At 48.3% G+C, this 15,904-nt stretch overlaps 1 protein-coding gene across 4 annotated transcripts in view; it reads right to left on the bottom strand.

Annotated features, from left to right (window-relative positions):
- Window positions 1-15,904, bottom strand: part of chst11 (carbohydrate (chondroitin 4) sulfotransferase 11) — a 114,558-nt gene that overhangs the window by 20,066 nt on the left and 78,588 nt on the right. The window contains exon 1 of one of the 4 annotated variants that reach the window (XM_031831717.1): window positions 4,698-6,312. The exons of the other annotated variants lie outside the window; for them this stretch is intronic. Coding sequence (XP_031687577.1) covers window positions 4,698-4,700 — 3 coding nt within the window. The 5' untranslated portion in view covers window positions 4,701-6,312. Of the gene's footprint in view, window positions 1-4,697; window positions 6,313-15,904 lie in introns of those variants that run through there. 4 annotated transcript variants of the gene reach the window in all.

The following is a 15,904-nucleotide window of genomic DNA, read 5'->3' as shown; positions in this document are numbered from 1 at the left end:
GCCATACACATCAGAGAGTCAGGACTGAACTACAGCCATACACATCAGAGAGACAGGACTGAGCTACAGCCATACACAGCAGAGAGACAGGACTGAACTACAGCCATACACATCAGAGAGACAGGACTGAGCTTTACCCATACACAGCAGAGAGACAGGACTGAACTACAGCCATACACATCAGAGAGACAGGACTGAGCTACAGCCATACACAGCAGAGAGACAGGACTGAGCTACAGCCATACACATCAGAGAGACAGGACTGAGCTACAGCCATACACATCAGAGAGACAGGACTGAGCTTTACCCATACATAGCAGGGAGACAGGACTGAGCTACAGCCATACACATCAGAGAGACAGGACTGAGCTACAGCCATACACAGCAGAGAGACAGGACTGAACTACAGCCATACACATCAGAGAGCAGAACTGAGCTTTACCCATACACATCAGAGAGACAGGACTGAGCTTTACCCATACACAGCAGGGAGACAGGACTGAACTACAGCCATACACAGCAGAGAGACAGGACTGAACTACAGCCATACACAGCAGAGAGACAGGACTGAACTACAGCCATACACAGCAGAAAGACAGGACTGAGCTACAGCCATACACATCAGAGAGACAGGACTGAGCTTTACCCATACACAGCAGGGAGACAGGACTGAGCTTTACCCATACACAGCAGAGAGACAGGACTGAACTACAGCCATACACAGCAGGGAGACAGGACTGAGCTACAGCCATACACATCAGAGAGACAGGACTGAGCTTTACCCATACACAGCAGGGAGACAGGACTGAGCTACAGCCATACACATCAGAGAGACAGGTCTGAGCTTTACCCATACACAGCAGGGAGACAGGACTGAGCTACAGCCATACACATCAGAGAGACAGGACTGAGCTACAGCCATACACATCAGAGAGACAGGACTGAGCTGAAGCCATACACAGCAGGGAGACAGGACTGAGCTTTACCCATACACATCAGAGAAACAGGACTGAGCTACAGCCATACACAGCAGGGAGACAGGACTGAGCTACAGCCATACACATCAGAGAGACAGGACTGAGCTACAGCCATACACATCAGAGAGACAGGACTGAACTACAGCCATACACACCAGAGAGACAGGACTGAACTACAGCCATACACAGCAGAGAGGCAGGACTGAGCTACAGCCATACACATCAGAGAGACAGGACTGAGCTTTACCCAGTCACAGCAGGGAGACAGGACTGAGCTACAGCCATACACATCAGAGAGACAGGACTGAGCTACAGCCATACACAGCAGAGAGACAGGACTGAACTACAGCCATACACATCAGAGAGCAGAACTGAGCTTTACCCATACACATCAGAGAGACAGGACTGAGCTTTACCCATACACAGCAGGGAGACAGGACTGAACTACAGCCATACACAGCAGAGAGACAGGACTGAACTACAGCCATACACAGCAGAGAGACAGGACTGAACTACAGCCATACACAGCAGAAAGACAGGACTGAGCTACAGCCATACACATCAGAGAGACAGGACTGAGCTTTACCCATACACAGCAGGGAGACAGGACTGAGCTTTACCCATACACAGCAGAGAGACAGGACTGAACTACAGCCATACACAGCAGGGAGACAGGACTGAGCTACAGCCATACACATCAGAGAGACAGGACTGAGCTTTACCCATACACAGCAGGGAGACAGGACTGAGCTACAGCCATACACATCAGAGAGACAGGTCTGAGCTTTACCCATACACAGCAGGGAGACAGGACTGAGCTACAGCCATACACATCAGAGAGACAGGACTGAGCTACAGCCATACACATCAGAGAGACAGGACTGAGCTGAAGCCATACACAGCAGGGAGACAGGACTGAGCTTTACCCATACACATCAGAGAAACAGGACTGAGCTACAGCCATACACAGCAGGGAGACAGGACTGAGCTACAGCCATACACATCAGAGAGACAGGACTGAGCTACAGCCATACACATCAGAGAGACAGGACTGAACTACAGCCATACACAGCAGAGAGACAGGACTGAACTACAGCCATACACAGCAGAGAGGCAGGACTGAGCTACAGCCATACACATCAGAGAGACAGGACTGAGCTTTACCCAGTCACAGCAGGGAGACAGGACTGAGCTTTACACATACACAGCAGAGAGACAGGACTGAACTACAGCCATACACAGCAGGGAGACAGGACTGAGCTACAGCCATACACAATAGAGAGACAGGACTGAGCTTTACCTATACACAGCAGGGAGACAGGACTGAGCTTTACCCATACACAGCAGGGAGACAGGACTGAGCTACAGCCATACACATCAGAGATACAGGACTGAGCTTTACCCATACACAGCAGGGAGACAGGACTGAGCTACAGCCATACACATCAGAGAGACAGGACTGAGCTACAGCCATACACATCAGAGAGACAGGACTGAGCGTTACCCATACATAGCAGGGAGACAGGACTGAGCTACAGCCATACACATCAGAGAGACAGGACTGAGCTACAGCCATACACAGCAGAGAGACAGGACTGAACTACAGCCATACACATCAGAGAGCAGAACTGAGCTTTACCCATACACATCAGAGAGACAGGACTGAGCTTTACCCATACACAGCAGGGAGACAGGACTGAACTACAGCCATACACAGCAGAGAGACAGGACTGAACTACAGCCATACACAGCAGAGAGACAGGACTGAACTACAGCCATACACAGCAGAAAGACAGGACTGAGCTACAGCCATACACATCAGAGAGACAGGACTGAGCTTTACCCATACACCGCAGGGAGACAGGACTGAGCTTTACCCATACACAGCAGAGAGACAGGACTGAACTACAGCAATACACAGCAGGGAGACAGGACTGAGCTACAGCCATACACATCAGAGAGACAGGACTGAGCTTTACCCATACACAGCAGGGAGACAGGACTGAGCTACAGCCATACACATCAGAGAGACAGGTCTGAGCTTTACCCATACACAGCAGGCAGACAGGACTGAGCTACAGCCATACACATCAGAGAGACAGGACTGAGCTACAGCCATACACATCAGAGAGACAGGACTGAGCTGAAGCCATACACAGCAGGGAGACAGGACTGAGCTTTACCCATACACATCAGAGAAACAGGACTGAGCTACAGCCATACACAGCAGGGAGACAGGACTGAGCTACAGCCATACACATCAGAGAGACAGGACTGAGCTACAGCCATACACATCAGAGAGACAGGACTGAACTACAGCCATACACAGCAGAGAGACAGGACTGAACTACAGCCATACACAGCAGAGAGGCAGGACTGAGCTACAGCCATACACATCAGAGAGACAGGACTGAGCTTTACCCAGTCACAGCAGGGAGACAGGACTGAGCTTTACGCATACACAGCAGAGAGACAGGACTGAACTATAGCCATACACAGCAGGGAGACAGGACTGAGCTACAGCCATACACAATAGAGAGACAGGACTGAGCTTTACCTATACACAGCAGGGAGACAGGACTGAGCTTTACCCATACACAGCAGGGAGACAGGACTGAGCTACAGCCATACACATCAGAGATACAGGACTGAGCTTTACCCATACACAGCAGGGAGACAGGACTGAGCTACAGCCATACACATCAGAGAGACAGGACTGAGCTACAGCCATACACATCAGAGAGACAGGACTGAGCTTTACCCATACATAGCAGGGAGACAGGACTGAGCTACAGCCATACACATCAGAGAGACAGGACTGAGCTACAGCCATACACAGCAGAGAGACAGGACTGAACTACAGCCATACACATCAGAGAGCAGAACTGAGCTTTACCCATACACATCAGAGAGACAGGACTGAGCTTTACCCATACACAGCAGGGAGACAGGACTGAACTACAGCCATACACAGCAGAGAGACAGGACTGAACTACAGCCATACACAGCAGAGAGACAGGACTGAACTACAGCCATACACAGCAGAAAGACAGGACTGAGCTACAGCCATACACATCAGAGAGACAGGACTGAGCTTTACCCATACACAGCAGGGAGACAGGACTGAGCTTTACCCATACACAGCAGAGAGACAGGACTGAACTACAGCCATACACAGCAGGGAGACAGGACTGAGCTACAGCCATACACATCAGAGAGACAGGACTGAGCGAGTTCAACAAGGCATGCTAAGTTCCCTTTGTCTTTCTACTGTATATTTCTCTGTCATCTCTCTCCCATCTCCCTCCCTCTCCATCTCTCGACATGTCAACTCCACTTCTCAGCAAATTAGTTTGAGAGGCCCGAGCGAGCGACGGAACAAACGAGTGATGCTTGATAATGAGTCGGAGGGAGAAAAAAAAGTGACACTCTCCTCCTCCTCTTCACCATCATCTTTTTTCTCCCCCTCTTTTTCTTTGTCTTATCTCCATTACTCCATTGTCATGCCACATCACATCAAAGCTGACTGGGAGGGAGAGACACTGTGAATACCAGCTCCTTGTTACGTGGAATGTTCACTTTGGCTCCTCGCAGGGCTATAAAGGCCCTAGATCACACTGAGCAGAACTTCATGAAGCCAAAGAACATCTCTCCACCTCTCTCAGTGGGTAACAAGCACTATAATTAACAGAGAGACAGAGGAGAGAGAGAGAATCTTACCATGTCTCCCTCTTCCCGTTGGATAGTTAACTTCCTGTCGTTTCATCTCCTCTCCTATCTGAGGAGCGAGGGAAGCTCTTATGTGGTGGTAATGATGGGAGGACGGAGCAATAGAAAAGGATATCAGAGATGTGTCTCTCCATAGCAGAGATGGAAGTCAGAACTCACAGGCCCTAAGTGATTCTGCCATGCTGTTCCTATGGGAGAACAGACACTATCCAAGTCTGTCTCTGAGTCTCAACCTACAGCAACACACTGTTGGAGTAACAACGCGGGCATTCGGTCTGCGTAATGGTAAGTACATGAGCACAGCGCTCCTCTCCTTGCCTGTGGTAGAAAGAGTCCTCCTAGGGATCTGGATGAGCACAGCGCTCCTCTCCTTGCCTGTGGTAGAAAGAGTCCTCCTAGGGATCTGGATGAGCACATCGCTCCTCTCCTTGCCTGTGGTAGAAAGAGTCCTCCTAGGGATCTGGATGAGCACAGCGCTCCTCTCCTTGCCTGTGGTAGAAAGAGTCCTCCTAGGGATCTGGATGAGCACATCGCTCCTCTCCTTGCCTGTGGTAGAAAGAGTCCTCCTAGGGATCTGGATGAGCACAGCGCTCCTCTCCTTGCCTGTGGTAGAAAGAGTCCTCCTAGGGATCTGGATGAGCACATCGCTCCTCTCCTTGCCTGTGGTAGAAAGAGTCCTCCTAGGGATCTGGATGAGCACAGCGCTCCTCTCCTTGCCTGTGGTAGAAAGAGTCCTCCTCGGGATCTGGATGAGCACATCGCTCTTTGACGGTCTCTCCCTCTCTGTCGTCAAGTGGTTTCTCAAACCCTCGTATCAGATCAGCACTTCTTCTGGAACTACAACAAAGTCCTGGTCGATTGAGAGTCTGTGTGCGTGAGGTCTGCAGTCTCCGACGGCATCTCTTGTTCCATTCCCTCAGGGCGAGCTGTCAATCAAAAACGCCAGCACGTCTGATAGTGTCCGTAGTTCTCAGTGTAGTACAACTGACACAAAACCCTCGAACCACATGAGTGTCCGTCTGTGCATGTGTACTGCATGTGTCTGCAGCAACATTTCCAGTTTGCTAAAAATCAGTATGTCCCTCCCTGACTCCATGAGTCCATTTATTCCCAGATGAATATGCTAATATCAAGTCAAGCCTGTCCCATTTCCACACGTCAAGCTAGCTTTTGGTGATGAGCCAAGGGACTGTGTGTTTTTGTATTCACAGAAAGAGTTCTCTCCTGGAACTGCACTTTTGTTAGTGAAATGTGTGAGTAATAAGGAGTTATTAATATATGCGTTTCCCATGTTTCATTTCATAATTGACTTTCTGTCACGGCTTAACAGTCTTACTGAGGTTTGTTATGATGTTGAAATATGCGATTGCTCCCCTTCTGCACAGCAAAGCTATAATAAATAGCCCACTGCAGTTCTGCTGATGGTTGCAAACACTAACGACACAAACTCTTTATAGGCACAGGTGGCTAGAGGGGAGGGGAGGAGGGGAGGGAGAGACTAAAGGCTGGCGGCCTACATGGAAACAGTACAACTTGATTCACTCTGTTTTAGAGCAAATATAGGATACAGTTGAAGTCGGAAGTTTACATGCTCCAGTTTCAACTGTTCTGCCTTATTATTATTCGACCATGCTGGTCATTTATGAACATTTGAACATCTTGGCCATGTTCTGTTATAATCTCCACCCGGCACAGCCAGAAAAGGACTGGCCACCCCACATAGCCTGGTTCCTCTCTAGGTTTCTTCCTAGGTATTGGCCTTTCTAGGGAGTTTTTCCTAGCCACCGTGCTTCTACACCTGCATTGCTTGCTGTTTGGGGTTTTAGGCTGGGTTTCTGTACAGCACTTTGAGATATCAGCTGATGTACGAAGGGCTATATAAATAAATTGGATTTGATTTGATTTGACATACACCATAGCCAAATACATTTAAACTCCGTTTTTCACCATTTCTGACATTAAATCTTAGTACAAATTCCCTGTCTTAGCTCAGTTAGGATCACCACTTTATTGTAAGAATGTGAAATGTCAGAATAATAGTAGAGAGAATGATTTATTTCAGCTATTATTTCTTTCATCACATTCCCAGTGGGTCAGAAGTTTACATACACTCAATTAGTATTTGGTAGCTTTGCCTTTAAATTGTTTAACTTGGGTCAAACGTTTTGGGTAGCCTTCTACAAGCTTCCCACAATAAGTTGGGTGAATTTTGGCCCGTTCCTCCTGACAGAGCTGGTGTAACCGAAGCTTGTAGAAGGCTACCCAAAACGTTTGACCCTCCTTGCTCGCACAAGCTTTTTCAGTTCTGCCCACAGATTTTCTATAGGATTGAGGTCAGGGCGTTGTGATGGCCACTCCAATACCTTGACTTTGTTGTCCTTATTAAGCCATTTTGCCACAAAAGTCATTGTCCATTTGGAAGACCCATTTGCGACCAAACTTTAACTTCCTGACTGATGTCTTGAGATGTTGCTTCAATATATCCACATAATTTTCATCCCTCATGGTGCATCTATTTTGTGAAGAGCACCAGTCCCTCTTGCAGCAAAGCACCCCCACAACATGATGGTGCCCCCCCCGTGCTTCACGGTTGGGATGGTGTTCTTCAGTTTGCAAGCCTCCCCCTTTTTCCTCCAAACATAATGATGGTCATTATGGCAAAACAGTTCTATTTTTGTTTCACCAGACCAGAGGACATTTCTCAAAAAAGTACGATCTTTGGCCACGTGCAGTTGCAAACCGTAGTCTGGCTTTTTTATGGCGATTTTGGAGAAGTGGCTCCTCCTTGCTGAGCAGCCTTTCAGGTTATGTCGATATAGGACTCATTTTACTATGGATATAGATACGTTTGTACCCGGTTCCTCCAGCATCTTCACAAGGTCCTTTGCTGTTGTTTTGGGATTGATTAGCACTTTTCGCACCAAAGTACGTTCATCTCTAGGAGACAGAATTACGTCTCCTTCCTGTCCCGGTATGACAGCTGCGTGGTCCCATGGTGTTTATACTTGCGTACTATTGCTTGTACAGATGAACGTGGTACCTTCAGGTGTTTGGAAATTGCTCCCAAGGATAAACCAGACTTGTGGAGGTCTACAATTTTTGGTCTTGGCTGATTTCTTTTGATTTTCCCATAATGTCAAGCAAATAGGCACTGAGTTTGAAGATAGGCCTTGAAATACATCCATAGGTACACCTCCAATTGACTCAAATGATGTCAATTAGCCTATCAGAAGCTTCTAAAGCCATGACATACATTTTGGGAATTGTCCAAGCTGTTTAAAGGCACAACTTAGTGTATGTAACCGTCTGACCCACTGGAATTGTGATACAGTGAATTATAAGTGAAATAATCTGTCAGCAAACAATTGTTGGGAAAATGACTTGTTGTATTGCATGCACAAAGTAGATGTCCTAACCAACTTGGCAAAACTATAGTTTCTTTAAAAAAGAAAACATTTGTGGAGTGGTTGAAAAACGAGTTCTAATGACTCCAACCTAAGCGTATGTAAACTTCCGACTTCAACTGTATGCTATAGAGTGGGAGAGATAAATTGAGATTGATGGAGGGACGGGAGGGCGAGAGCGAGAGCGAGACAGAGAACTAAGAAAGAGAGACAGGGACAGAGAGTGATAAAAAATAAGTGTAAGATGTGCATCATTAACCCTGGTGAGTGGACTCTCCTGAGGAGGCAGCAGGGAGAGGGGAACCAGAGGGCAGAAGGACCCTCATCCTCCTCTCTGGACTAGACTACTGTAATAAACCTGTACTACAGTAATGACAGGGACAGGAGACATGAGGACAGACAGATAGAGGGTAGGAAAGGAAAGAGGGAGAAGGACAGACAGGGGGAGGAAAAGAAAGAGGGAGAAAGACAGACAGCCAGGGGGAGGAATGGAAAGGAAAGAGGGAGAAAGACAGACAGAGAGAGAGAGGGAAGGAATGGAAAGGAAAGAGGGAGAAAGACAGACAGAGAGAGAGGGAAGGAATGGAAAGGAAAGAGGGGGAAAGACAGACAGAGAGAGAGGGAAGGAATGGAAAGGAAAGAGGGAGAAAGACAGACAGAGAGAGAGAGGGAAGGAATGGAAAGGAAAGAGGGAGAAAGACAGACAGAGAGAGAGGGAAGGAATGGAAAGGAAAGAGGGAGAAAGACAGACAGGGAAAGGAGAAAGTCAGACAGCCATAAGTGTAGGCAGGAAATCCTTGTCTGCATGTCAGTCTGAAATGGACAGAAACATCCATCTGTATATCCTGCTCCTGAACATATTGTATATTACACCATACATCTGATGAAACTCTTAAATGGCTCCAACTTTGCAATTGTTTTACCACTTGTGTGTGTGTGTGTGTGTGTGTTTGGGGGGGGGGCTCATACCAACAATTACATTCAACAAACTTCTCCCTGAGGCCAACATTTAGCCTACTGTATGTACACACCTTACAATGCCCTCCATTTCAATCAGCTACAGTATACAACACCAAAACAAAAGATACACATTAAGCTCTTGGCATCCTATACATTAGCCTACTTAAAACACAAAGGAGAACATACATAGTTCCCATGATAGCCCTACACCTAAACCCAGCCTTCCCTCCCTCTAGTGCAGTATTAAGCAATGATTTAACACACACACGGACGGACAGGTGCACGGACACAAACACACACCCAAACACACACCCAACCCTTGCCCTTACAGGCCCTAGTCCATAACAAGATAGAGGAGTTTGTTACATAATGCCCTCCGAGCGCACCACCACGCAGGATATATGCTTTAATTAAAACAAAATACAAGAAAGGCTAATAGTTTGACACCACCTGTTCTAATTCACTCACCAAACATTCATTCAAGAAGATCTAAAATCATATTCCCATGAAAGTGATTGAAAAAAGGTGATTTAAAAAAGGAACATTTTCTTGAGTAAATATGAGTGGGCATAGGCAAACGTTGCAATTGGAGGATGCATTTTATGCACATGCTGTAATGACAGGCTTATCAGTCTGTCAGTACAAACTTTGAGTAAATGATGACGTCATTTACAAAAACTGCTCCCGCACCACTGTCTACACCCATAGACCTGCATCTCAAGTGTGCGTGAGTGTGTGTGCGTGCGTGTGTGTGTGTCAGTGACGGCAGTCTGCCTCCCCCCTAGTCCATTGGACCTTGCTGGTCCTCCAGTCTCAAGGCAGATGTAATGTACATCCTGTGAGAGTAGGCAGCCATTTTGTGCCCGTGCCCCAGAATAGAAGAAACGCAGTTGGCAGGGTAACTGCTTTGCTGGCTGACACACACACTCTCTCTCACTGCATGTACTGTCAGTCCCTGTAGTCCATTTGGGCTTAAAACAACGTCATTGATCACCCTTGAGATGTTTCTACAACTTGATTGGAGTCCACCTGTGGTAAATTCAATGTATTGGACATGATTTGGAAAGGCACACACCTGTCTATATAAGGTCCCACAGTTAATAGTGCATGTCAGAGCAGAAACCAAGCAATGAGGTTGAAGGAATTGTCCGTAGAGCTCAGAGACAGGATTGTGTCGAGACACAGATCTGGGGAAGGGTACCAAAAAAAGGCCTGTAGCGTTGAAGGTCCCCAAGAACAGTTCGGTACATAACAGACTGGATCATGTAATCGACCAGGTCGAGCTCAGTCACATGTCTGGATGGATGGCCTACTGTATGGGTCAACACATAACTGAATAATCTGACTGACATCAAATCAATAACTAGCATCCTACTACAACTCACTCACTCAGTCAGTCAGTCAGTGTGTGTTTTCACCTATTCTCTCCGAATCCACAGCTAAGAAGCCCCTTGAGACTATTACATTTAATCTCACACAATAATACAACAATCTGGTTTTGCGACATTCACCAAGGGTGAAAAGAGCAGAAAATAGAAAACGATTTATTTTCCCACCCAGCCGAGGAACTGCACAGCTGGCAAAGGCATTGTCTGAATTTCATTTTCAATTTTCTCGTGCTCTGCTCCTAAATTGTATTTTGGAAGCAACTAAAGCATCTGCTTTGGTCAGGGATAAACACGTCAGCGTGCTGCAAGCTGTACATTTCCCAATGTCAGATTCTGCTGTGTGTGTGAGCTGCTCTCGGGCTCTTGCAGTGCAGCCGGAGTGCGGAGGAGCGACACTCCCTCACTCTTTTACATTTGACAATAAAGGTCAAACTGTATTCTGATCCATTCTAAATAAAGTTTAATTACAACTAAAATTCCATGACAAACTAAATAAATATGGATAGCAGCCTAGAGGTAAATGGTGGCTTCTTCCCCGTCTTTTCTCTGTCGATTGTAAGAAGGATGAAGAACTATAGACTAGCCTACTGGTTAGAGCGTTGGGCCAGGTACCAAAAGGTTGCCGGATTGAATCCCTGAGCTGACAAGGTAAAAATCTGTCGTTCTGCCCCTGAGCAAGGCAGTTAACCCACTGGCGCCGAAGACATGGATGTCGATTAAGGCAGTCCCCTGCACCTCTCTGAATCAGAGGGTTAAATGCAGAAGACACATTTCAGTTGAATGCATTCAGCTGTACAACTGACTAGGTATCCGTCGGAGGCGTGACAACTTTGGCCAATGGAAAAGAAATTCACCATGTGTCTGCCTTGATGTTCATTAAACAACATGGACCCCCCCCCCCCCCCCCCCCCCATGACACCGTTCTGCCAAGGACACCCAAACCTGAGTGGCCACCACATAGCCCAAGGAGCCTGACCCTCTCTGGGGAATTTGCTATAGCCCTGCTTGGGATATTCAGCTACTATTGGTGGAGACACAGGGCCCATTCTAGCTTGGTAAGCCTATGTCAGGGTGGGAAATTGGAAATGTGAATTGGGCCAAGTTGGAGGTAATGGTGTCAGGTACCCTAGCGTTGGGCAAGTAACCAAAAGGTTGCCGGTTTGAATCCCGAGCCGGCAAGGAGGAAAGATCTGCAGTTCTGCCCCGGGGATGATTTCATTTTCAAAGTTATATATCTTGAAATCTTGATTGCGAACAAGCAAAACATTTTGGGACTAGGTCAACAACGGACTAATGAAACAAAAACTAAATGAGTGGAAATGTCCTTTAAAATGCCAATTCATTAAGATCTGTTGCCCAAAAGCCTAATAGTCCTACTCATGACTTATTATTACAAATAGAAGATTAACTTCTCACAACAGTGGTCATTTATTAAAGTTAGATCAAAGCTGAAGCAATGTCTCGCAAGATCACAATGATTCATTCACATTTTATATATCGAAGGAATTGTCTGTAGAGATCCGAGACAGGATTGTTTCGAGGCACAGATCTAGGGAAGGGTACCAAAAAAATGTCTGCAGCATTGAAGGTCCCCAAGAACACAGTGGCCTCCATCATTCTTAAATGGAAGAAGTTTGGAACCCCCAAGCCACTTCCTAGAGCTGGCTGCATGGCCAAACTGAACAATCGGGGGAGGTGACCAAGAACCTGATGGTCACTCTGACAGAGCTCCAGAATTCCTCTGTGGAGATGGGAGAACCTTCCAGAAGGACAACCATCTCTGCAGCACTCCACCAATCAAGCCTTTATGGTAGAGTGGCCAGACAGAAGCCACTCCTCAGTAAAAGGCACACGACAGCCTGCTTGGAGTTTGCCAAAAAGCACCTAAAGACTCAGACCATGAGAAACAAGATTCTCTTGTTTGATGAAACCAATATTAAAACTATTCGGCATTAATGTCAAGTGTCACATCTGGAGGAAACCTGTCACCATTCCTACGGTGAAGCACAGTGGTGGCAGCATCATGCTGGGGGGAGGATGTGTTTGGGATGTGCTGTATCAGGGTCCAGAGTCACATCCACTGCACACCACAGGGCCCTGTGTGGACGGAACATTCTTAACAGGATTACTTGTAATTCCGTTAAAATCCCCAAAAAAACTTTCAGCCTCACTCATAACGATGCCTATTTTCTAAGATTTCTTCTTTGTTTGCGATGTGCAGTTTGAAAACCAATGCAATAAATAATACAAAATCCACCTTTTTAACATGCTACATGTCAGGATCCTATTGGCTAGTAACATTTACTGATGTCTCTGATCTAACTACCATGGTTTCTTCAACATTACTCCCTTCCACTCTTCTTACTACCTCTGGATAGGAGACATGCTGGACAGCCTTTATTCTTGTCACCTCAGTCTCCTTCATCCTAACAAGGTCATGAATTCGGGTGTATGATCCCCACCACAATTGCAGCATTTCACCTCAACTGGCACACAATATTCCTGCCATCTACATACACTTGACACACGTCCAAATAGTTGACATTCATTACAATGCAAGGGTTTGGGCACGAAGGATCTAACAGGATCTCTCGCATAACTCAAATATACATACGAAGGGAGAGAGTCTTCTTCAAAGAACGAAAGAATGGATGGAGTGGGCTTCCTCACTTCATCCACCATACGGGTCAGTCGGCGTGCACCAACCACTGGGCTTCCTCAGTCCATCCACCATACGGGTCAGTCGGCATGCACCAACCACTGGGCTTCCTCAGTCCATCCACCATACGGGTCAGTTGGCGTGCACCAACCACTGGGCTTCCTCACTCCATCCACCATACGGGTCAGTCGGCATGCACCAACCACTGGGCTTCCTCACTCCATCCACCATACGGGTCAGTCGGCGTGCACCAACCACTGGGCTTCCTCACTCCATCCACCATACGGGTCAGTCGGCGTGCACCAACCACTGGGCTTCCTCACTCCATCCACCATACGGGTCAGTCGGCGTGCACCAACCACTGGGCTTCCTCACTCCATCCACCATACGGGTCAGTCGGCATGCACCAACCACTGGGCTTCCTCACTCCATCCACCATACGGGTCAGTCGGCATGCACCAACTACTGGGCTTCCTCACTCCATCCACCATACGGGTCAGTCGGCGTGCACCAACCACTGGGCTTCCTCACTCCATCCACCATACGGGTCAGTCGGCGTGCACCAACCACTGGGCTTCCTCACTCCATCCACCATACGGGTCAGTCGGCGTGCACCAACCACTGGGCTTCCTCACTCCATCCACCATACGGGTCAGTCGGCGTGCACCAACCACTGGGCTTCCTCACTCCATCCACCATACGGGTCAGTCGGCGTGCACCAACCACTGGGCTTCCTCACTCCATCCACCATACGGGTCAGTCGGCATGCACCAACCACTGGGCCTCCTCACTCCATCCACCATACGGGTCAGTCTGCATGCACCAACCACTGGGCTTCCTCACTCCATCCACCATACGGGTCAGTCGGCATGCACCAACCACTGGGCTTCCTCACTCCATCCACCATACGGGTCAGTCGGCGTGCACCAACCACTGGGCTTCCTCACTCCATCCACCATACGGGTCAGTCGGCGTGCACCAACCACTGGGCTTCCTCACTCCATCCACCATACGGGTCAGTCGGCGTGCACCAACCACTGGGCTTCCTCACTCCATCCACCATACGGGTCAGTCGGCATGCACCAACAACTGGGCTTCCTCACTCCATCCACCATACGGGTCAGTCGGCGTGCGCCAACCACTGGGCTTCCTCACTCCATCCACCATACGGGTCAGTCGGCATGCACCAACCACTGGGCTTCCTCAGTCCATCCACCATACGGGTCAGTTGGCGTGCACCAACCACTGGGCTTCCTCACTCCATCCACCATACGGGTCAGTCGGCGTGCACCAACCACTGGGCTTCCTCACTCCATCCACCATACGGGTCAGTCGGCGTGCACCAACCACTGGGCTTCCTCACTCCATCCACCATACGGGTCAGTCGGCGTGCACCAACCACTGGGCTTCCTCACTCCATCCACCATACGGGTCAGTCGGCGTGCACCAACCACTGGGCTTCCTCACTCCATCCACCATACGGGTCAGTCGGCATGCACCAACCACTGGGCTTCCTCACTCCATCCACCATACGGGTCAGTCGGCATGCACCAACTACTGGGCTTCCTCACTCCATCCACCATACGGGTCAGTCGGCATGCACCAACCACTGGGCTTCCTCACTCCATCCACCATACGGGTCAGTCGGCGTGCACCAACCACTGGGCTTCCTCACTCCATCCACCATACGGGTCAGTCGGCGTGCACCAACCACTGGGCTTCCTCACTCCATCCACCATACGGGTCAGTCGGCGTGCATCAACCACTGCCTCTATTTCTTCAGTTACATCCTTTGCTCTCACTTCTAGCCCCACTCCAGAGATAACCCCCATGATAGGTGCCCTGCTTCGCAGATCCACACACAACACATTACAATTCTATATATTTTTCAGGGGCAAAGCATGCACCTTCTGCTCTTCACACAAACAAAAACCCCAAATAAACAAATGCATTGTTATTTTCTCTTCAAAACAGATCTCCCAGATATCTTGATCGATCAAGAACCCTCACTAACTAAAGAACAGTCAGATCTAGGCTTGGATTTACTAGACTCCCCGGCAACTTTACTTCTCGTTTCCCTTTTTGTTTACCACTGTAATCCATTCCTTCTCACCCTCATCACTCGATGGTCCATCAGTTTAAAAACATCCTCCTCCATCATCTTTCCAGTGAATTCCCTCCCTGCAGCAGTCCTCCTCCCCTTATAATACTGCCATGTGCTTTTATCTTCCTGGAATAGAGTTAAATGGCAACTCAACCACTTTTCAACCTCCTTTTCATTGTCTTCCAGCACAATACCACTGTCAACGTACACTACACGGCCAGAAGTATGTGGACACCTGCTCAAATGGAGTTGGTCCCCTTTTTGCTGCTATAGAAGCCTCCACTCTTCTGGGAAGGATTTCCACTAGATGTTGGAACATTGCTGCGGGGACTTGCTTCCATTCAGCCAGAAGAGCATTAGTGAGGTCGGGGCCCTGATGTTGGAACATTGCTGCGGGGACTTGCTTCCATTCAGCCAGAAGAGCATTAGTGAGGTCGGGGCCCTGATGTTGGAACATTGCTGCGGGGGCTTGCTTCCATTCAGCCAGAAGAGCATTAGTGAGGTCGGGGCCCTGATGTTGGAACATTGCTGCGGGGGCTTGCTTCCATTCAGCCAGAAGAGCATTAGTGAGGTTGAGGCACTGATGTTGGAACATTGCTGCGGGGACTTGCTTCCATTCAGCCAGAAGAGCATTAGTGAGGTTGAGGCACTGATGTTGGAACATTGCTGCGGGGGCTTGCTTC

This window comes from Oncorhynchus kisutch, linkage group LG9, assembly GCF_002021735.2.
Source record: "Oncorhynchus kisutch isolate 150728-3 linkage group LG9, Okis_V2, whole genome shotgun sequence".
NCBI lineage: Eukaryota > Metazoa > Chordata > Actinopteri > Salmoniformes > Salmonidae > Oncorhynchus > Oncorhynchus kisutch.
This window is presented reverse-complemented; position numbering and strand designations above follow the sequence as displayed.